This window comes from Penicillium rubens, assembly GCF_028828025.1.
Source record: "Penicillium rubens strain IBT 27055 chromosome Unknown utg000003l_segment0_segment0, whole genome shotgun sequence".
In the NCBI taxonomy this organism is placed as follows: domain Eukaryota; kingdom Fungi; phylum Ascomycota; class Eurotiomycetes; order Eurotiales; family Aspergillaceae; genus Penicillium; species Penicillium rubens.
In genome coordinates, this window is record NW_026890601.1 from 4,783,107 (window position 1) to 4,805,690 (window position 22,584).

The 22,584-nt window shown below is 50.2% G+C and overlaps 9 protein-coding genes across 9 annotated transcripts; 5 read left to right on the top strand and 4 right to left on the bottom strand.

The window, feature by feature from the left end:
- Window positions 1–360: 360 nt before the first annotated feature.
- N7525_008047 (zinc-binding alcohol dehydrogenase family protein) lies at window positions 361–1,530 on the top strand (the record flags this gene model as incomplete). Its single annotated transcript, XM_002568470.2, has 1 exon — window positions 361–1,530. The coding sequence occupies one exon, from the start codon at window positions 361–363 to the stop codon at window positions 1,528–1,530; it is 1,170 nt and encodes a 389-aa protein (XP_002568516.2).
- A 652-nt stretch (window positions 1,531–2,182) lies between these two features.
- N7525_008048 (carbon-nitrogen hydrolase family protein) lies at window positions 2,183–2,973 on the top strand (the record flags this gene model as incomplete). Its single annotated transcript, XM_002568471.2, has 2 exons — window positions 2,183–2,570; window positions 2,636–2,973. 2 exons carry the CDS (start codon window positions 2,183–2,185, stop codon window positions 2,971–2,973), a joined length of 726 nt encoding a protein of 241 aa, XP_002568517.2.
- Window positions 2,974–4,060: 1,087 nt separating this feature from the next.
- N7525_008049 (uncharacterized protein) lies at window positions 4,061–8,160 on the top strand (the record flags this gene model as incomplete). The annotated part of the gene is made up of 6 exons (XM_061214280.1): window positions 4,061–4,148; window positions 4,226–4,285; window positions 6,708–7,005; window positions 7,080–7,456; window positions 7,511–7,707; window positions 7,801–8,160. The coding sequence occupies 6 exons, from the start codon at window positions 4,061–4,063 to the stop codon at window positions 8,158–8,160; spliced, it is 1,380 nt and encodes a 459-aa protein (XP_061068711.1).
- A 1,134-nt stretch (window positions 8,161–9,294) lies between these two features.
- On the bottom strand, window positions 9,295–11,798 carry N7525_008050 (dynamin-like GTPase vpsA; the record flags this gene model as incomplete). Its single annotated transcript, XM_002568473.1, has 7 exons — window positions 9,295–9,463; window positions 9,526–9,610; window positions 9,666–10,569; window positions 10,629–11,364; window positions 11,475–11,569; window positions 11,651–11,720; window positions 11,773–11,798. The coding sequence occupies 7 exons, from the start codon at window positions 11,796–11,798 to the stop codon at window positions 9,295–9,297; spliced, it is 2,085 nt and encodes a 694-aa protein (XP_002568519.1).
- Window positions 11,799–12,295: 497 nt separating this feature from the next.
- N7525_008051 (H(+)-transporting V1 sector ATPase subunit A) lies at window positions 12,296–14,494 on the bottom strand (the record flags this gene model as incomplete). The annotated part of the gene is made up of 4 exons (XM_002568474.2): window positions 12,296–13,249; window positions 13,309–13,976; window positions 14,063–14,147; window positions 14,201–14,494. 4 exons carry the CDS (start codon window positions 14,492–14,494, stop codon window positions 12,296–12,298), a joined length of 2,001 nt encoding a protein of 666 aa, XP_002568520.2.
- Window positions 14,495–14,947: 453 nt separating this feature from the next.
- Window positions 14,948–15,682, bottom strand: N7525_008052 (uncharacterized protein; the record flags this gene model as incomplete). Its single annotated transcript, XM_002568475.1, has 1 exon — window positions 14,948–15,682. One exon carries the CDS (start codon window positions 15,680–15,682, stop codon window positions 14,948–14,950), a length of 735 nt encoding a protein of 244 aa, XP_002568521.1.
- Window positions 15,683–17,393: 1,711 nt separating this feature from the next.
- Window positions 17,394–18,939, top strand: N7525_008053 (oxygenase MpaB family protein; the record flags this gene model as incomplete). Its single annotated transcript, XM_061214281.1, has 4 exons — window positions 17,394–17,750; window positions 17,805–17,833; window positions 17,892–18,618; window positions 18,673–18,939. 4 exons carry the CDS (start codon window positions 17,394–17,396, stop codon window positions 18,937–18,939), a joined length of 1,380 nt encoding a protein of 459 aa, XP_061068712.1.
- A 206-nt stretch (window positions 18,940–19,145) lies between these two features.
- On the bottom strand, window positions 19,146–20,324 carry N7525_008054 (HpcH/HpaI aldolase family protein; the record flags this gene model as incomplete). The annotated part of the gene is made up of 6 exons (XM_002568478.1): window positions 19,146–19,300; window positions 19,358–19,474; window positions 19,530–19,752; window positions 19,849–19,977; window positions 20,030–20,153; window positions 20,260–20,324. The coding sequence occupies 6 exons, from the start codon at window positions 20,322–20,324 to the stop codon at window positions 19,146–19,148; spliced, it is 813 nt and encodes a 270-aa protein (XP_002568524.1).
- A 624-nt stretch (window positions 20,325–20,948) lies between these two features.
- Window positions 20,949–22,353, top strand: N7525_008055 (Auxin Efflux Carrier superfamily; the record flags this gene model as incomplete). The annotated part of the gene is made up of 3 exons (XM_061214282.1): window positions 20,949–21,180; window positions 21,247–22,211; window positions 22,267–22,353. 3 exons carry the CDS (start codon window positions 20,949–20,951, stop codon window positions 22,351–22,353), a joined length of 1,284 nt encoding a protein of 427 aa, XP_061068713.1.
- Window positions 22,354–22,584: the final 231 nt, after the last annotated feature.

A 22,584-nucleotide genomic window follows, 5' to 3' on the forward strand; every position in this document is an offset into this window, starting at 1 on the left:
AGGGATTTCCCGAGTTGGATGGTAATTCAATGCCGGAGGGGTCCTGATTCCTCTGACAGACACTAAAATAGGCCCCAATAAGCTAACCCTCTTTCGGATATTCCACCTTCCACGCTAGCCGTTGCTCGGATGTAGACATTTCTGATTGGCTGCAAGTTCCGCCCTAAAACTGTCAATCTATAATCAACACAAGATCGCCTTGGACGGACACGTCACTGCAAGAACGATTAATTTTGAAATGATAGCTTAGTGTATAAAAAGAAGCGTATTCCTTGATATCATCCTGCGAAGAAAACTTGAATACAAGGCTCTGTCTCATAAATTCTACACGAAAGCCTGCACTTACCCAGCCAGTCCGGAATGGCCACCCATCTCGCCGCCGTCTCCCTCGCAAAAGGTGAGCCCTTCGAGCTTCGAACCCGTCCCACACCAAAGCCAGGCGCAGATGAGCTCCTCATCCAGGTCAAATCCGTAGCTCTCAATCCAGCAGACTGCTACATGCGTGATCAAGGCCTCTTCATACCCACCTACCCCACGGTCACTGGCTTCGACATCTCGGGGCTAGTCCTCGAGGTTGGCGACAACGTCCCCGTCGGTGCTGACGATGAAAGCCCGGGGCCCTTTTTCCGACCAGGGATCACCCGCGTCGCCGCGTACGCCGCCTCCGTGTGGAAGTCCTGCGACCCTGACTACGGCGCCTTTCAGGAGCGCTGCCTCGTCCCCTGGCAGCACGCCATGCCTCTTCCGGATGAGGGCATTTCCTGGAACCAAGCGGCAACTTTGCCCGTTGCCGTTGAAGTAGCCCTTAACGCGTGGGATGTTATGGCGATTCCTCGGGTGGGAGAAGCCACTGCTTCTTCTTCGGTTTCTGCTGCCCCAGTCGGCACCGATACCACTGGAGGGAATCAGAGAAATAACAAACAAAAGAAAGACATCCTGTTAATCTGGGGCGCTTCGTCTAGCGTGGGCACGATGGGCGTGCAAAGCGCCCGGCTGCTGCGTGAAGATCCCAACTCTTCTTTCGCCGCTGTTTACGCCACGGCCGGTGCGGCGAATCAGAAGTATGTAGCCTCCCTAGGCGCGGATCGTATCTTCGATTACAACGAGCCGCAGGTTGTGGATGCAATTGTTTCGGCGGCCAGAGAGGATGGCCTAGTGATTCGGCACTGTTTTCTTGCCACAGGACAGCTGGCGCCGTGCCAGGCCGTGCTCAAGGCTTTCTTAAGGGATGACGAAGGAGAAAACCTGCAGGCGAAGATCGGGTCGGCGCCAGTTATTCCTCCGGATGCGGACGGGGTGAACGGGATGGAAACCATCTTTGTGCTGCCGTCGGCGGACGAAGGGGAGAGGTTGGCTCAGTTCCAACATTGGGTGGGGACGTGGCCGAGGGAGAAGCTGGCGAATGGGACCATCAGGCCGAGTCCGGAGCCCAGGGTTGTGGGAAAGGGTTTGGGGGCTATTAATGCTGGGTTGGATGAACTACTCCGTGGGGTGAGTTGCACTAAGTTGGTTGTTGAGGTTGCAGAGTGAGAGTTGAGAGGTTGGCACCAGGTGCTTGATGTACATGATTGGTTAGAATCGCATAAAGTCCCCAATACCGTCATTACTCAAACAAATTCCATTATGGGACTTCGTGGAGGACAGAGGCCACCTAATCGGCTGAATATTCCTATACTGGATATGTTGACTGTTTGGAGAGACGATGTGATCGGCGTGGGGTTGGTTGTTGAGGTCATTGACCCCAATTTCTCCAACTTCATGTTGGGGTAACCAGTGGATATGTTCATAGTCATTAATTCTTAGTGCTTCTTTCTCCTCGTTATAATCAGCTTGTCGTAAATGTTAGTCTGACATATCATGGCATCTACGTGTCGCATTGCCGTTATTCAATGGCAAATCAAGGTGGGTACATTTAAGCCGGTCGTAGACTCGTGTCGGACCATTGAAGACGTGCAGTTTCATTGTAATGAGATTTGCTTACATTAGCCCAGGAGCTTGACATTGAGTACAACCATAAGACAGCATGCGACTACATCAGTGAGGCCGCTACCCAAGGCGCTGAGCTAGCCGTTCTTCCAGAGTGAGAAACGTGTTATTAGACCACCTGTCCAACGACACTCGATAGTCCCCAAAACAAAGGAACACTTGCTGATTCAAGACAACCAGGTACCATCTCAGTGGCATGGTCCCTACAGACCCCCGTTGGGCAGTGCAAGCTGGCGAATCCGCCCGGTACCTAGAAAAGTACCGAAGCCTGGCAAAGGAACTGCAAATCTGCATCGTACCGGGTACAATTATCGAGAAACACACAGGATCCGACCAATCAACCCTGTTTTACAATACAGCCTACTTTATCTCAAACGATGGCACTGTGCTTGGTTCCTATCGCAAAAAGAACATCTGGCACCCGGAACGACCCCACCTCACCTCCTCAGGCCCAGAGCCCCATGTGGCAATCGACACCCCGATCGGTCGCGTGGGGATGCTGATATGCTGGGATCTGGCATTCCCCGAGGCATTCCGGGAACTGATCGTCGACGGGGCGCAGATTGTGATTGTGCCTACATACTGTATGTTGAATTCCTTCTGGTCTGTACTTGTACGTGGTACCTGATCTAACTGAAACTTGTTCCAGGGACCCCCCATGATGCCTCCCCCGAAGCCCGCGCATATAACCCAGATTGCGAAGGTCTGTTCCTCGAGTCGACCATTACATCCCGCTGCTTTGAGAATACCTGTGGTATTGTTTTCGTCAACGCTGCCGGACCGTCGGAGGATTTCTTGGGCCTGTCGCAGATTACACTCCCTATTGTGGGACAGATTGCTAAGATGGGGACTGAGGATGGATTCATGATAGCTGATTTGGATATGGGGATCATTCAGGCTGCGGAAAGGAATTACAAGGTGCGACAGGACCTGAAGAAGGACAATTGGCACTATGTTTATCGGCATACTGGGAGAAAGTTGGCATAGGTAAATTTCACTGATTATTTCATTTTGTGCGACCACCATGTGGTTTCGAGCCAGCCTGGTTTCCTTGATGAAATTTTCGTTTTGCAAATTCGACACATGCCTTGTGTCTGCCATCCGCGCCTTATCGGCTAAAAAATAAAGCCCATAGAGATAGTATCACCAATTATTATGCTAGAATCCACTACATCAGTACCTTGCATTGTCAACACCAATCTTGGATACCAGGTATGATGCTTGTGAGACGTCGGGAGGCTAGCCGCATGGCAGGCGGATACGCCATTCCGAACACAGTCTAGCGTCGAAAGCTTATCTCCAACTGCACAGCAGCTTTATAGATCCAGAATAAATCAACTTTGCAGATAGTATGTCCTTTTTCCGAGGAACACGTAGGTTTATCTTGACTTGATTACCTTATATTTCGCCCGTAGACAAGGTAGTGCCCCCTAGGCATTCATTGGTAGCGTCTGCACTTTGGGGATCCCACAAGTCTCGATAGTTTATGTGGATGATAGATATTATGGGGGATTGAGCCCTCGGAGATGCGAGAAGCATTAATCTGGGGCATTAGATCTCTGTATATAGCTATATCCAAGAGCTGCAATAACCGATGAAGGTGACAGCTTCAATTCTGGCCCAGTCGGCTCTTTTTTATCTCGAACGCTAGTTGCAAGCTACAGCTCTTCATACCGTCTACAAGAATGTTCACTAGGTGACAGCGTCGCATGTAACTGGCCAGGGGATTAAGGTGGCTGGGGATCTGTCTCGCTTCATGTGACAATGAACAATAGGGTGAGTCTCATTGTCTCCCATCGTCCCTTCCCAAATAGGCAGGCATGCACCTTCCTCACAGTAAATCTCCAACCTATATAAACCCCCTCGTCCCCCCAGCTCGTCTTTTTTTTTCTTCCTCCTTCATCTCCCCATCTCTCTCATCCTCCATTTTATCAACCTCCCATCTTCTATCTGGGGTTTCATCACTCCCAGGTACATTTCATCATCAACTTGTGTCTCATCAATACCTTGTCCATTGCATCACATCTTCTATCGTATATTGCATCAAGATTCATTGGAAATGGAGCTTGTCACCATGTCTCACTACCAGCAACGCGTCGTTGCGACGTGTCACGTCTGTCACGTCAACACCCACAAGCACGTGGCCCACCATGTCAACTCTGGTAAGTCTCACCTGTCACCACCTACCACCTGTCACATGTCACCACCCTTCAGTCACTAACATCCACTTGTCTCATAGACCTCACACCACATGGGTTTTACCACTCTGGCTTTTCATCTTGCCTCTCTATTGCATATTGTGAGTATCTTGTCTCCTCTTCATCCTTCTCATCTACCACCTCTTCAACATGCTGTCACCCCCTTGGCCTTTCATCAACCTTCACTATCCCCCTGTACTATCCTTCACTATCACCTTTCCTTAACATCATCCTTCAACTTGTCTCACTTTGGCATTGGATCAGCATTGTTCCAGTTTCACACCACCTATATCATACCCCCAACCCATGATGGTATGGAGCTGACTGCATCAGACATGTGGAAATGTCATCCATCTTTTCCATTTTTGGACAGAATTCCTACTCATACCTTGTCCAATGCACAATGATTGGGTCGAACCACTTGTTCCATGTTCTGTGAGTTTTTACTTCCTCCGCTCTTTACTTGGTACTAACAGTAACAGATGTTGAACAACAAACAGCATCCTGCTGCTTTCCTCTTTACATCAATGGTCTCTCATTTGGATATTCCTGCTTCCAACCTACCACTATGAGCAGCATCCAAGATTGCAGTTTGCAGTGATCCAGGTAAGAACTCTAGCATCAGAACCCTCCTACCTCTCTGTTCCTTCTGCTCTGCGATGACGAGTGGAAGATCTTACCAACCGAGCCCGTGGCTGACGCACGTTCACCTTGGTGTCTTCTGTTGCAGGACCTCAATTTCCCATCATTTCCAATCTGCCTGCTTTGCATCGTGTGTGCCTACCACCAACTCGAGTTTCTGTTTGCAGCTGCCACAGTCCACATTTTATCCACACATCCGCAGTTCTTAACAGCCACACCATGTCGACCTTGGACGGACTTCCAAGGGTGCGACATTGCGAGGACACCTCCCATGGATGTGGCATACAACAATTGTATGTCCTTTCCCCCAATTTCGTGATATGCTGCTAAAAGAAATCCTATTATCACAGTCATCCACGTCACCTTCCAAATTTCGTTGGAGCATCAATCCAGGGAATCATCCCGTCAATCAATCCAGTCAATCAATGCATTCAATCGTCCCGTCAATAAATCCCGTGAACCCATCCAGTCAATTCGATCTCTATACCAGGTGAGAACTCTAGCGTTATCAACCTCAACGGTTCTTTTGGCTCGCATCAACGAGTGGAAGACCTCACCGGTCCAGTGGCTGACGCAGGGAAACTGTTTCTCCTCTGCCTTTAGGGATCCATATCCACCCACCAATTCAACCATCTGTCCAGTATACCCATCCAATCAATCATCCCGTCAATCAATCCAGTGAATCATCAAGTCAACCATCAAGTCAACCATCCATCCAGCCAGCCGTCCAGTCAATCATCCCGTCAATCAATCCATTCAATCATCAAGTCAACCATCAAGTCAACCATCCAACCATCCATCAACCATCCACCATCCAACCATCCATCAACCATCCACCAGCCAGCCGTCCAGTCAATCATCCCGTCAATCAATCCATTCAATCATCAAGTCAACCATCAAGTCAACCATCCATCCAGCCATCAGCCATCCACCAGGCAGCCGTCCAGCCAACCCATCCAGTCAACCCATCCACTCAATCAATCTCTGTACCAGGTGAGAACTCTAGCGTTACCAACCCCAACGGTTCTTTTGGCTCGCAATGAGTGGAAGACCTCACCAGTCAAGTGGCTAACGCAGGGAACCCTTTTCTCCTCTGCCTTTAGGGATCCGTCCACTCGATCATCCAGTCAACCCTCAAGTCTACCACACACCTCGACGCATCCACCTCCATCAGGAGATAGTCAATCAAGCTACTTCAACAAACCACTCCCAGTCTGATCGTGGCGGGCTGCGGCTTCAGGACAATCGACAGACTGGTCGAGTCAATCAATCCAATTCGATCAACCTCGATCAACCACTTTAACAAACCACTTCCAGTCTGACCGTGGCGGGCTTCGGCCTCAGGACAATCGGCAGGCTGGTTAGTCAACCCACTTCGATCAACCCCCGCGACCAACCCACTTCACTCAACCACTTCCAGTCTGACCGTGGCGGGCTTCGGCCTCAGGACAATCGGCAGGCTAGTTAGTCAACCCACTTCGATCAGTCCACTTCATTCAACTATTTCCAGTCTGACCGTGGCGGGCTTCGGCTTCAGGACAATCGGCAGGCTGGTCAATCAACCCACCTCAATCAACACCTCAATCAAGACGTCGATCAACCCCCGCGACCAACCCACTTCAATCAACCACCCCCAGTCTGACCGTGGCGGGCCTCTTGGCTTCAGGACAATCGGCAGACTGGTCAATCTACACCTCGATCAATCCCCTCGATCGACCACTTCAATCAACCACTTCCAGTCTGACCGTGGCGGGCTTCGGCCTCAGGACAATCGGCAGGCTAGTTAGTCAACCCACTTCGATCAACCCCCGCGACTAACCCACTTCACTCAACCACTTCCAGTCTGACCGTGGCGGGCTTCGGCTTCAGGACAATCGGCAGACTGGTCAATCTACACCTCGATCAATCCCCTCGATCGACCACTTCAATCAACCACTTCCAGTCTGACCGTGGCGGGCTTCGGCCTCAGGACAATCGGCAGGCTAGTTAGTCAACCCACTTCGATCAACCCCCGCGACCAACCCACTTCAATCAACCACCCCCAGTCTGACCGTGGCGGGCCTCTTAGCTTCAGGACAATCGGCAGACTGGTCAATCAATACACCTCGATAAACCCCTCGATCAACACCTCTAGTCTGACCGTGGCGGGCCTTCTGGCTTCAGGACAATCGGCAGACTGGTCAGTCAACTCGATTCTATCAATCACCTCGACCCCCCACCTCGATATCACCCACCACGATCCACCACTTCCAGTCTGACCGTGGCGGGCTCCGGCTTCAGGACAATCGGCAGACTGGTCAATCTATCCACCTCCACCCCCCACCTCGATCACCACCTCGATCAACCATCAAGATCAACCACGATCAACCACTTCCAGTCTAACCGTGGCGGGCTTCGGCTTCAGGACAATCGGCAGGCTGGTCAATCAATCCACCTCGATCCCCTACCTCGATCACCCACTACCAGTCTGACCGTGGCGGGCTTCGGCTTCAGGACAATCGGCAGACTGGTCAGTCAATCCACCTCGATCAACCACCTCATCCACCTCGATCAACCACCCAGGTCCACCACGATCCACCATTACCAGTCTGACCGTGGCGGGCTTCGGCTTCAGGACAATCGGCAGGCTGGTCAGTCAATACACTTCAATTAGTACACTTCCACTAACTATCCATTTCAATCAGTCCAATTCAAGAAACCACTCCAATACACCACCTCGACGAACCACATCAACCACATCAATCACGCACTTCCAGTCTGGCCGTGGCGGGCTTCGGCTTCAGGACAATCGGCAGACTGGGCAGTCAATACACCTCGCTCAACCACCTCGATTAACCACTATGATCAACCCACCTCAATCAACCTCAATCAACCAATCCTAGTCTGACCGTGGCGGGCCTTCCGGCTTCAGGACAATCGGCAGACTAGTTTAGTGAACTATCCACCTCCATCACCACCTTGATCAACCACCCAGATCAACCACTTCCAGTCTGACCGTGGCGGGCTTCAGGACAATCGGCAGACTGGTCAATCCATCCACCTCCATCCCCCACCTCGATCACCACCTCGATCAACCATCAAGATCAACCACGATCAACCACGATCAACCACTTCCAGTCTGACCGTGGCGGGCTTCAGGACAATCGGCAGACTGGTCAATCCATCCACCTCCATCCCCCACCTCGATCACCACCTCGATCAACCATCAAGATCAACCACGATCAACCACTTCCAGTCTGACCGTGGCGGGCTTCGGCTTCAGGACAATCGGCAGGCTGGTCTAGTGAACTATCCACCTAGATTAACCACTACGATCAACTATCCATTGCAATAAGCCCGCTTCAACCAACCACTTCATTAAACCACCTCGATCAACCACTTCCAACATCTCCGGCTCCAGGCCACCTATGCCTCGCCCTGGTTGACACTATACTTCACAACTGTCGCGTCTCACAGCCACATCTGGCTTGGAAGGATGGATATGGAGAATATGGGAGAAGAGTGGGCATGGGCATGTACGAGGGAACTTTGTATTGATATTTTTCGGAGGATTCGGCTTTGTTTGCATTAGTTATCCCGTGCTTTTACCTTGCCCCGACTCTACTGAGTCTTCAAATCTCAGCATGAACACTGTTTCCATGGACACCATCAACGTCCATGTCACTGTCGACCTTCGACTTGGTTTTGTATTTACTGGAATTTGCTTCCAGTTTTATGTATTTAGAGCACTTCTGCGGCATCAACAAGCAGAAGTGGAAAAATGAAGACCATCATCTTCTTCATAATCACGTTCCTGTCTCCCATAATATATAGTAAAGTAGTGTTTAGTTTGTTCAGAAGTTTTGGATATTCCAATCATTTAATTTACATTGCGAAGGGGAAGCTGACACTTGTCCATTCTTGTTGCTGCTTAACTCACAAGTGTGAACATTATCATCTCCCACCATACGGTCTATATCGGAAACCACTGTACACATTGGAAAATCAAAATCTGAATTCTAAGTTAAGTCATAAAGCAGAGACAGAATCATTAATTGATACAATCATCCAGGCGTCCATGGTAGGAAGTCCGCGAACACAGACAACAGACCAAGCAATGAGAAAGGAAAACGGTATAGAGCTCTCAAATTGGGAAAAAAAAAGACGAAAAGAAAACACATAGCAGGACGAAGCAAAGAACTCCCCCCTCTTATCGAAACCAAAGACGATGATCACCGAGGACGCAGATCCGATATCTAAACCCGAATCCGAACCACCCAGATCAACATCTAAATAAGGACCAACGGAACAAGTCGCTAACCAAGGGATGGTAGGAACAGCGAAGCAAGTACGGAGTATAGCCAAGATATTCGGAGCGTGTTGTAAAAATCACAAAGAGATGCGAGGAGCCCAACTCCGCCAACTCAGCGGTCAATGGGATGACTTTTTCCTCTGGATAAATCGTCCGGTGACCAAGTCCACCATTTCATCACTGGACTTGGCTGACGATTTCGCTGGCGCGACCCAGGCTCTCGACCATCTGTTGGCATTCCTTCCGTCGGCGGGTCGTGTAATCGCTCTCCTTAAGGAGTTCGTCGAGTTCGTTGGTACGGTACATGTTCTCCAAGAGTTCGCGTTGCATCTCATCCTTGGTGAATCTAGCGAAAACTTGTTAGTATAGAAGAATATGGGGTTAGACGTTTGGAAGCATGGAACATACTGGACCAGAGTGTACATGACCGCCTTTGGGACCATGTCGATCATTGTGCGCTTGACAATGTTAAAGTAGGAGGTAATCAGGAGTTCTGCATGGGCGTTAATGGAGTGCCACAAGGACTTTGTATTGGCTGGTTCACTTACTGATAACCTCAACCTCGGTGGCTTCGCGCTCAGACAAGCTAGCTGAAGCCTTGAGAGTTGGGGGAGGAGCCTCCATGAGGGCCATCTTCTTCTTGTTCTTGGAAGCCCAGAAGCTACCGAAGAACCCACTGTTGTTGGTTGCCTCACCGGTGGTGTCGAGTGAGGGGCTCTGGGCACGGGCTGGTCCGAGAGGCTTGCCAGTCTTGGGGTCGACCTGTGTAGGTTTGGCGGCTGCCTGACGCTCGTTGACGAGCGCCATAGCGCGGTGTCCGTTCAGGAAATCGGGGTGACCGGTGTTTACGTAGGTGGATTCCATGTTGATCAAGTCCTTGACCAGCTTGTTGGTGGGCTCAAGGCACTTCTTGAAGAAGGAAATGACGACAGCGTGGAACTTCTCCTTCAGCATGGGGTAGCGGCGGAACAGCTGCTTGGTCAGAAGCTGGCTCAGGATGCGCACCAACTCGTCGTAAACCAGCGAGATACATTTCAAGCTGGGTTCTTCCAGTCGCTTGATCTGTTGCTTGACGATCAATTCAAAGGCGGTGGTACCAACAAATAGTGCAGGTGAGGAACCGGACGAGTTGTAAAGGATGGTTCGAATGTCAATGTCCTTCACGATATCGAAGGGATCGACAGCCTTGACACCGTTCGAGTAGAGTTCGTGGAATACAAAGGAAATACGAGCACCTCCGGACAACTCGATGCTAGATAACTCCTGGTTATTTCCCTCCAAGACTGTACGGTATTCGTTGCTGAATTCAGTGATGATGTTCAGGATAATGTTGGCACTGTTGCCGAGCATAGAATCACCCAGTTGCGCTAGCTCTGCGGTGTACTTCTGGAGGGAGGCGGAAATGCGGGCCTTGATATCGGGAAGGGTTTGCTTGATGTGCATCATAAGGATCTAAAAGAGGAAGCCCGTTAGTCCAAAGGACTCCAAGACGATAGGGAGTCAACTCGTACCAAGTTCAGTTTCCGTGCCAGATACGGCGTACCGCAGTAGGAAGCCTTATTCCGGTATGCCTTGTGGTTCTCGAAGAAGTTCTTCTCGTTCTCCAAGGCATAAGCAATGAGTTTCTTGTTCTCAATATCACGCTGGCCACGGTTGACCACCGGTACATAACCCAGGCGCAGGGGGATAATTCGTCCAGCGAGAATATCCACCACATCGGTTCCCTCGTCCATCAGATCGACCTTACTCAACACACCAATGGTGCGTTGACCCTCGGGGTCCACCTCACGGGCCAGCTTCAAACCATCGGAGTTGGCAAGATCCTGGTTGGCCGAAGTGACTGCTAGGATAATTGCGTTGGGCTTGCTGATATACTTGAGGACCATATCACGGATCTGCCTCTCAATATCCTTCGGTTGGTCTCCGACAGGTACCTTGGTCAAACCAGGTAGATCGACGAGGGTCAAGGTCAGGACGTTAGGGGAGTAGATGCGCAGGTTGATCGGGGAGGGCGAGATGCCGGCATTCTTGCCGACCTTGGTTTCCGTTTCTCGTACGATCTCATCGCGAATCTTGTTGAAATCGAAGAACTTCTCCCCGGGGAGGTGGAGGAATTCACCATACTCGTTCACGTTGGACTCGCTGTCCGTTGTCTCCAGCTTGGTCTCACCGTTCGTGGCGGGGGTTTTGTTGATAAGTTGCAGGATAAGAGGTCTCCGAGTGACGATTCCAGAGCCACGGGGCAAGCTGCAAGGAAAAAACTTGGTTAGCAATTATTGTTGACATCGTGTCGCATGCCCCGCCACAAAGGTGTGGATGGGGGGCCGCGCAAGCTTCCAAAAGAACAACCAACGTACAAATCTCGGCCGACGATATTCTCTAGCACCGAACTCTTTCCACTGGACTGCGATCCAACAACGGCGATTTGGGGCAGATCGATCGGATTTTGTACCTGAAGCGAGCGGCGGTGTCAGCACACATGGTAGCCCTGGAGTCACAATTGACCTGTGACTTCTGGAGTAGATATACTTACACCGACTGTGGAGAAGACATCTTGAAGCTTGTTGACCAGCGAAATCAAGCTGGGATCGTTGACATTTATGCTGCACGGAGATTAGCCAGACCGCATCGGAAAGGGACAGGGGGTTTGCGCACGAGTAGCCGGTCGTGGGGCTTGCCATGGCTGGCGATTTGGGATATTTAACTGTTTCTAGGATAAAAAAAAAATTGAAAAGCAAGAAAAACGAGGCAACAGAGAAAGTTGAACAAAGTAGAACCCGGGGAGGTGCACGATGCGAGTGGAGGGATTGTTTGGGTTGACCTCGAAGGCGGTGATGTAGTGGCGTCCAGAGCGGTCTCTCGGTCTCTCTCTGCCTATATGTAGGCTGCACTCAAACGGATTGATGAATCCACGATATACTATGATAGGTTTAGGTTGAATATTTTGAAGAAATAGTCTATTTCTACAAGTCAAATAACCTATTAGCTCTGATCTCGGGTCATGTGCGCAAGTCTTGTGCTGCCTGACGCGTACGGGCCACATGTACATCTAGAAGTCATACGTGAAGGACACCGAAATAGAAAAGAAAAAAGCAACTTGAGTTGGACACAATAACTACAGGGGAATGCTCGAACAAACATCTAAAGGAAAATACATGCTAAGGTTAAGATGTCACTTTCACTCGTCCGAGACCGAGGCAAATCGCTCAGTCATGGACTGGAGGATCTTCTCGTACTTGGCCGAGATCTCTGCCTCGTCCTCCGGAACCTCGAACTTCATGCTGCGCAGAGCATTCTGGAGATCAGCAGTAGCCTCACGGACCTTGTTCCAGTTCTGACCCTGAGCAATGGCCTTTTGGGCCTCGTTGTGGTAGCCCATAAACGCCTTCATCATGTACTCGGTCTTCCACAAGGGGCAGAACTGATCATAGTCACTGTATCCGTTCTGCTGGAGGAAGTCATCCTTGAGCAAGCTAGCCACGTCCAGCGTGATCTTATCCGAATCACCCAGCGCCGCCTTACCGACCAGCTGGACGACCTGGTCCAGTTCCTCGGACTTGGACAAAAGCTCACGAATCTGGTCGCGCAGGCGAGGGAACTCCGGGTGCTCCTTCTCGTAGTACTTGTCCAAAATTGCGTTGTACTTGCTGTAGGAGATAGAGGTGTTGACCGAAGGGAAGTGCTTGCGCTGCGCCAGCTTCTTGTCAAGACCCCAGAATACCTGGACAATACCCAGGGTACTGCTGGTAACGGGATCAGAGAAATCACCACCGGGCGGGCTGACGGCACCGACGATGCTGACACTGCCCTCGCGCTCGGGGCTGCCCAGAGCACTGCTCTTACCAGCACGCTCGTAGAAAGAGGCCAGCTTGGCTCCCAGGTACGCGGGGAAACCCTGGTCAGCAGGCATCTCACCCAGACGACCCGAGATTTCACGCAGAGCCTCAGCCCAACGGGAACTCGAGTCCGCCATCATAGCCACGTTCTTGCCCTGATCACGGAAGTATTCGGCGATAGTGATACCCGTATAAATAGAGGCCTCACGGGCGGCGACGGGCATGTTGGAGGTGTTGGCGATTAGGCAGGTACGCTTCATGATAGGCTCCTTGCGGCCTTCGACATTAATAGAGAGCTGCGAAGAAAAGGCAGTCAGTAAAACATTATCGGAGTAAGTTTGGGGAGGGCATGTACTTCGGGGAAATCCATCAAAACTTCGGCCATCTCGTTACCGCGCTCACCACAGCCAACGTAGACGATGATATCACTGTTCGAGAACTTGGACACACTCTGGGAAATGACAGTCTTTCCACATCCGAAGGCACCAGGAATGCAGACGGTACCACCCTGGACACTAGGGAAAAGAGCATCCAACACTCTCTGGCCGACAATGAAGGGCGCATCGGCGGACAGCCTGTCGGTAACCGGGCGGGGAACACGGACAGGCCAGGTCTGCATCATACCGTACTCGGTCTTCTTACCATCGAACTCCACCTCGAGCAGCTTCTCTTCGACGGTATAGCTGCCAGCGGGAGCAATCCGAGTAATGGTACCCCGTGCACGAGGAGGCAGCAGGATCTTGTGGTCGTTCACCAGACTGTTCTCGAACACAGTACCCCAGATGTCACCACCAGTGATGTGGTCGCCGACCTTGAAGCCAGTAGGCTTGTATTCCCACTTGCGCTCGCGGTCCAAAGCATTCACCGAAATACCACGGGGGATGTAGATACTCTTCGATTGGTCCGAGATGGCTTTGAGGGGTCGCTGAATACCGTCGTAGATTGTCTCCATTAGACCGGGGCCAAGCTCGACTGAAAGGGGCTTTCCTGTCCTCGTCACCGGGTCTCCGACAGTCAAACCAGCTGTTTTCCAAAGGTAACATCGGTCAGCATAGCTCTTTGGGGGAGGTGATGCAATCATGCGGGACTGGGGGACTAAGGAGCTCTACCTGTTTCCTCGTAGACCTGAATCGTCGCCTTGTCCTGATCAATCCGAATAACCTCGCCGACAAGTGCGTCATGACCGACACGACACTATGCGGTCAGTACCTGGGGTTCTCCACGATGTCGGAGCTGGGGCTGCCTACCAACTCGTACATAGCACAACCGATCATATGCTCGGCCACGACGACAGGGCCAGACACCGAAAAGATGGAGCCATGGTTCTCAGAATTGTCCGAAGTCATAATGGAATAAGCCTGTGTGGAATGGGAAGACACGGAGGGGGTGAAGGTAGTTGAGGAGGGCGAGTCTGGAAGCGGTGGCAGCTCGGGCGGTGATGGCGGTGATGGCTGTGTTGAATGTGTCAACGTATGCTTTGCGGTTACCAGCTCCAACAACGATGCCCGCGCTTTCAATCGAGGACGTCCCAAGCCTAGCATTCGCTTAGATGTTGGATATTGAATCTCGATTGACCGTGGAGTGGCCCCTGATATATTCGTCCAATCTCGGCGTCTTCCCCGCGGACCGAATTGTGGCCATGTAAGCCGATCGTTCAGCTTGGCTTGTACTGCTGGTGGCTTTTTTTCCCATCATGCAGTCTTACAGTGGTGGTTACAATGGTGGAAATTCTTCTCTCCTACAGGGTTCCCCCTATCTCGCCATTTATGGACTACTCAATTCACTGAACATCTTGTTCATCTCCCAGGTCCGATAAGCTCTACTGCATCTACTCTACTCAGCAGTGACCTTGCAACAGCCATGGAAATCAATCCAATAATGTTCACATTGCAGACAAATACATGAAAAGCAAAACTGACAAGTCTAGACTAACCCATGATATCTCCTACCCAGGGCCAGCCGATGATGATGTCTATCCCCGGTCGCAAAAAGTGTCAATAGCTGTCTTCCAGTTCTTCGAGGGCCCCATGCACCATTTGAACGAGATTCCGGGACTCGACCGCAAGATGCTCAGAATGTTGACTGATCAATGACCAGGGCGAAGCGGAGGGGAAAAACGTCCGCAGCTTGATCTTGCAACCATCCCCGGTATCCATGAATTCGTTCAAGACATAGAAGAACTTGTTCCCGCTGTCAAGTTTCGCGACCAAGTACTCCACCATTTCATACTCATCCTCCCGCTGTCGCGCTATCCACTTGGGAATCTCTCCGCTGCCCATGAGATCAACAAATCGAACCTTGGCCATGTGCCCCCCGATGAGCTCCACCCCGCAGTCTGGCCCACCCGAAGTGGGAGCTCCTGGCGAATGCATGACCGCATAGTTCTCTGGGTGCGTTGGGAATATAAACATTCGTGCCATCTCATCGAGGGGCTTGGAAAGCTGCCAGCGCTTGCAGATTGTTCTCAGCTCCGTCGCCGAGACCCCGCTCACTTTCATGAACGCTCTGCATTCTCGGAATTCCCCTCGAGATTCCCGAATCAGCGATTCAAAATAGCAGTTTCCTTCTTTGATTTGGCCCTTGAGAAGATCCAGCATCGGTGCTTGGAACAATAAGCTTCGCAGGTTGTCGAGAGCGCGATAGCAAGCTTGGAGCTCGAAATTATCGATATCGGCCCCGGATTTGGATACCCCATTCAGCTTGAACTTGATGGTTGGTCCTAGCTCCATGATTCTTGGGATTCTGTGGCGAACTGATTTGGACCTTGTGTGGAAACCATTGTCTACGGGCGAAAACCGCAGCCTTTATAGTCTAGCCTAACACTAACCCTGTCCCTGAGTAAGTCATAAGTCATTTGGAGGGCCAATAGAACATGAAAGAATCAAAAGGTGTTCAGCATACAACGAGAAAGGAGGTGGAGGGGGGATCAAAGGCAGCGTACAAAGCCATTAGCACAAGTCTTAACAAAGGGTGGTGAAGTTTCGATTCAAACTGAAAACAGTATCACCTAAGTGTTAAGTGCATATGTGAGAAGATGAACCCATGTGGCACATCCTAGCCCCTGTAGAGTAGGCCAAAGAATAGCAGGGTAGGGCTGCATATGATGGGTTAGAGAATGTCTCAAAGGTGTCAAAGAGGTGCGAAAGATGCAACAGACGAACACTTCTGATATTTTCCAATCAACATTTAACACCTACATTGACGAAATGACCGCTTTTGGGATCAGAAAAGCCTTCCATCTAACTATAACTTCGGACGTCGAGCAACCGGTATTTGGTTGGCTAAGGAGGAGGACATATTCTTGTCTGTTTCTTGTCTCAGTATAACCTGTACTGTGTCTTGCCTTTGCCTTTATTCCCTCCAACTTCATATCAACTGGAGCTAGTCTAGCACAGTTACACTGTCACTTGTTTCACTACAGATGTTTCATGGCTTTTCTCTGCTGCTAGCGTGCTCCGGTAGAGTGTTTTGAAGGTCTGCGGGAAGAGTCCGTGCAAAGCTCTGGATCTGACAGGTAGATCCGGCGCACTTGAACAGCTGGGATGTTTGATACCCACGTGTCTGTAGTCCGGCATTCACAAAGGCACCATTGTATTTAGTCCATCACAAACATCTATCATAGTGTCATAACCATTCGTTGGAAGTTAGTACCTCCAAGCCACTGCTCGACGTCGTCATTCAGGTTTGCCATGAACGTTGGCCACGTCGTTCCTTCTATTGTAGATCCCAGGGCCATGCTAGGAAGGTCAATGTTCGATATGGAGTCTGGGTAACCTACTAGTTGTTAGCAACTTATTCACCTGCCCGAAGATGCGGAAGAATACGCACACTAGCACCTAGAGCTAGTTCGGGTCGGAGTGCGACAGGGCTGCACGTGAGAGATGAAATTATGTATGGAAGAATCAAGTCATACGTACTCTCGCAGAAATTTCCCACCGTGAACAATGCCTGATTCTCAGTAGTCAGTTTGAATGAGATCAGGCTGTTGCCGGAAGGCTTGGGTAGTATACCAGGTGCGGTGTCGATATGTCCCCTAATATGACATTGTATTTTGGCGTTCGTAGATAACTTCGAGCAAAATGGATGTCCCTCATAAGGAATGCTTCAGCATCCACATGGACAGGAACTTTGAACCTTATCCATGGATTGAGGGAGCGTTTTGGGGGCACTAAACCCCAAAAGGCAAATCTAACCCAAAGTAGTAATCATTGTCCATGGATACAACCTTCAATTCTTGGAAATCCGGGGTCAACGATCTTAGTGGCTGAAGTGGCTTCACATGTCATGATGCCCTAACCCCTCCCCACCGGACCGTGGGCCACGGCAAAAGGAGGAACACATGTCACCTGGATAACTCGAATATATAGAATCATGGGGCTTTTTCTCCTGGATAGGAATACACAAACAGTATTCGATCTACGTGTACTCTGACTTACCAACATGGCGTTGAAGAGCCCCAAGAGCGGAAATAGTACCGAGTGCCACTACTGGGGCTACTCCTTTCATTGGACCGACCTCCACTCCTCTGCCGATAACCTCAAGTCGTTGATATATACCTGCGATTCCCTGGCCGACGAATGTGTGGAGCGCTTGAACAAGATTCCATCCGATGACGGCGCCGATAAACGGCCTTTCAAGAAGGATCTTTATGGTTTGTTGAGGGACCATGCGGAGGAGGACCCAAAACTCAACGAGCTCTGGACTGAGATCAACACAGTTCCGGAGTGGGTTGACTGGGATCAAATCCAACGGGGCCAGGATGTTTTCTTCCGCTATGGCCTTCCGATTCTCAACGTCGTGAGTACTTGATGATGAAGTATGATTTGGGATGCGAAATGACTCTATCGACAGCTCAGCTTTGAGAGCTTACTTGGTGGGATGTAAGAGCATCTTTACCTTCCCTGGCAATGGTGTCAAACAGGAACTGATCTTACCTAGGGGAGCAATCCGAGTCGTCGAAACCCTTTCACGAACAGGCGGTTTCGGAGCCAAGGTAGTCCGCCGACGATTACTGGAGACACTTCAGCATATACTTCAGGTCAACAGTTCAGCAGAAGCCATGAAGCCAGGCGGAGAGGGCCACATCTCATCTGTTCGCGTCCGACTCCTTCATTCGTCTGTCCGCAAGAGGATCCTGAGTCTGGTAGAGCAGAACCCCCAATACTACGATGTCAACAAGTACGGAACACCGGTGAATGACCTAGACTGCATTGGCACAATCAACACATTTTGCAGCTCGGTGGTATGGCTCGGTCTACCGCGACAAGGCATCTACCCCAGCCAACAAGAGACGGATGACTACATCGCACTGTGGAGGCTAGTTGCATACTATATGGGCACACCGACGGATCCGTTCGAGAACACAGCTAAGGCCCGTGCTATGATGGAGTCGCTTCTGATTTCCGAGATCGATCCCACTGAGACTGGAAAAGTCCTGGCGAAGAATATCATTATTGGTTTGGAAAATACAGCGCCGGCCTTCGCATCCAAGGAATTTATGGAGGCGATGAGTCGACTACTGAATGGAGATCAACTAGCCGATGAGCTTGATATCCCTCGGTCGAATCTATACTATCGGATGTTGATCTGGGGATATTGTTTCTGGGTTATGGCTATTTCATATATCGTACCAAGGATACAATTCTTCGATAGGATTATGATTTCGGTACGTAAGACAGGCCGTCTTTTGAGGATACTTTCTAACGAAGAATTCTACCAGCTCCGTCGAAAGTACTTTTACAAGCTAATCCTCGACGAGAAGATGGGTCTTGGGGAGGAGTCGCGCTTCGAGTTCAAATATGTGCCTACTCTCACTCGCACCACTCGCCTAGGCCAGCGAAGAAGTACCAAATTTGAAAGGCCTGGCATTGAATCTCTGGCGCGTCTGGGTCTCCTCGCAGCTGTCACTGCGGTAGCCACTTTTGGTATGGGATTTGTCTTTGCGGCGAGGATGATTCCTTCGCAGCTCTTCATGGTTCGAGCATGATCTTTATAGTTTGTTTAGCCCCATTTTGACCGTCTACTATCTTTGTCTTCACGTCAATGGAGCGTCGCAAATTATTCAGGTGGTATTTGTTGGCTTAAGTTCGACAAGGTGCGTAATACTAGCTGCTTTGTAGACATTGCGAATGATAATATAGAGAATTTATTTCCTGGCTTCAATGTACATAATCAATATAATTTCGAGACATTTCAATAACCGTCCCGCTTTCCTTGGACCTTAGAACTGCCCTTAGCCTTCTCTAATTCGTTGAGCATCCCGTCACCGAACACAGCAACATCAGTGGTGATGGAAACCATATCAAAGCCCTGCTGTATGCGGCGAAGAGCGTCGTCACCATCGGAGCCTATAGATAATGAGGTTAGACACAAGCGCAAGGAAGACCACCGAAGACAACACATACAGAAGATAGCAGCCTTCTTTCCTGCCGATCTCGCAGCATTCAGGACACGCTGGATAGCAGCCTCGTGCTCCTCGCCACCACGGGTGACACGCATCTGCTTAGCAAGGTCGAAGGGCCCTAGAAAGGGAAAAGGTTAGCCAGTTCCATCAAAAACAGAAATGTCCAATCTCACCAATAAACAAAACATCCAATCCCTCGACCTTAGCAATCTCCTCTACATTTTCCACACCGGGGCGGGACTCAATCTGCACAATCACCATGACTTCGTTGTGCGTCTTCTCATCGTACTCGGCGGGTTTCACACCGGGGAATGAATGCGGCGTGAACATTGGCCCATATCCCCGAACTCCGACAGGCGGGTACTTGCAGTAGCTGACGACCTTGGCAGCATCCTCCTGTTGGGCAGAAAGGTAGAGGTTAGCATTCTAGATACCTTTCCGGGGGAACCGAGAAATAAGCGCAAAGCGGGTGCGGGCTCGGGTTGTACATACAGCAGAGTGGCACATCGGAGTCATGACTCCGTGGGCACCGGCATCAAGGGCACGCTTGATCATCCATTCTTCGGGCCAGGGCACGCGGATAATAGGGCTAGCACCCTCGTGGCCGACGGCATTAGTGAGCTGAATATAGATGTTAGTATTCGATCGTCGAGTTCAATTGACTGGGACAAACCTCGTAATAGTGGCTGTCGTTAATCAATCCATGTTCGGCGTCAACTAGGACCCAGCTGAATCCACCTTCGGAGAACTCTGGGCTCCGGCGGAGGATGGTTTTTGCGACGGGGGCGCTGGGGAGGCTGTAGTAGATATGTTAGTGCATCTTACTCCCTTGTTGGATAGATGTTTTTGCTGAGTTGAAGAGGGGGAGCTGGAGCTGTCTCCAAATGCGGGGGATAAACATACGTCAACCAGAAGCCGTATGCCACCGGAGTAGTTTCCAGAGCTGAGCGGAGTGAGATGGAAGACATTATTTAAGGTGAGATAAGGCGGGAAGAAGTTGTGTAATAATGAAGAGCAGAAGGAGTGTCTTCTTTCCTTTTAACGATGTTATTGTTACGCTGAGGGGACAACTCGGTCTTCCTCCGACCGATTACCCGAGGCCCCCCCACATCGATTGAATGGGCAATTCAGTTGAGGTTATTAGTATGGTATTTGTTGGAATAGTATTTATGGTATATAGGCTGTAACACACTGCAATATCGAGATCTATATGGGATAAACATGAAGTAGATGAACTCCCCGATTGGGGAAATAAAGCCAATTAGGGCTATCGCCCCCCTTCATAGAACCCCACGGGGAATTCCCGTGCTCGGTGGTGGACTCCCCCGAAGGCCGAATGATTCCAAATGAGAATAAAATATAATAACTACATATATATGTATATATAACAAAGGCTTGGATAGCTCGGCTTACACGCAGTGGCATGTTTTTGTATCGCGAAGAATGTACACTCTTCAACTTTGTCACCATGATGTCATGGCTATTAGAATTAAAAACCTTTTTTTCTTTTTTTTTTTTTTTTTTTTTTTTTTTTTTTTCCCCTTCCTTCAAAAAAGACATGGCAGCTGAAAGCCTCAGCTACTTGAAGCAAAATGCGTAACGGGGGCTTAGTGACACCCTTCCTGGGTGCACTACAAGCCTGTGTTTCCGTGCTGTTGACAATGTGTTACGGGTTTGCTGCGCGTCGGTTTCAATTGATCCACGAGACAACAATCAACGACATGTTGGGATTGGGTGTGAAACTCCTCCTACCAGCACTACTCATCGTGCATCTGGGTGAGCAGCTTCATCTCGGGACAGCGATGAACTATATTCCAGTTATAGGTATACCATGGCGCCCCCTGGTGAAACCAGCATAACTAACCTATCGCGTCTATCTCCCGTAAATAGTCTGGTCAGTCCTCTACACATCTGCATCGATTGCCCTTGGGCATCTCCTTTCGCATCTGCTTGCCCTACCTCAATGGGTCACGCCTGCTTTCTCGTTCAACAATACTACATCTCTACCTTTGTTACTTCTTCACTCCCTAGGGAGTGTAGGAAGTCTAAAATTGATCTTGCGCGATGGAGAAACCACATCCTCAGCAATTGACCGTGCTCAGAGTTACTTCCTTGTCTGTGGTGTGATCAGCAAGACCATCGCATACATCGTCGGACCGAAGATGTTACAAGATCGTGGAGACAGTCTTAGTACCTCAGAGGAGCGACACCGTACCGCAAGCATGGCGGAGGACGAGCAACTCACCGAAGAAACCTCCCTACTCCCGGAGCGCGCCCAACAAGCCCGAACATCAGCCAGGAACCTGATCCGGCAGTCGACGCACTGGCTGGGCTCATTATTCCCCCGCAGAGTCAAGCAGGAACTCCTCGCACCCTTCGAGTCCCCATTCGCGGACGTGGCAATAATTTGCGCTATTCTCGGCACGGTGCTGGGACTAGTCCCCTCATTGCACCGAGCATTCTTCTTTGACGAGGAAGATGGCGGGATATTCAACGCGTGGCTGACTGCCAGTGTCAGTAACCTCGGCGCGCTGTTTACAACGCTGCAGATCTTCATGGTTGGGTGTAAACTTGGAATCACGTTCGAGCGGATGGTTGCAGACGGGCATTCGGGTCGGATCCCTGTCAAGGCTATCACGACTATCTTTGTTGTTCGTTTGGTGCTCTGGCCGGCGCTGAGTATTTCATTGATCTACGGACTGGCTAAGCGGACTCGTCTTCTTGGTGATGATCCCATGCTCTGGTTCAGTATGATGCTCATGCCGGCGGGTCCACCGGCGTTGGTGATTTCCGGGTTGGCGGAATTAGCGCAGGCGTCTGAGGAGGAAAAGATGGTTATTGCGCAGACATTGACGGTATGTAGTGATGGTATTGCGAACAGAAAAAATCCATTTTGCTAACTACGTCTAGATTATGTATTCATTGTCGCCATTTGTATGTTTCAGTATCACGGGAGCGCTTAAAGCTTCCGAGGCAGTGTTGAAAGAGAAAGGGTAAGGTCTACGTGTCACGGAAAAGACTTTGAAATTGTTGATTCGAGATAATCAATTACATCCCTAGAAGCTTTGATCCATTTTGTTTTTGACGATCAAAAAAATTCATCGACTTTCATCAAATCATCACCATATCCATCATCCACTTTCATCCACTTTCAAAAGAGTGTAGTATGCGAAGTCGGGAGTCGAGGAGAGGGATCATTTACTTCTAAAATTAAACAAGCTGGGTTAG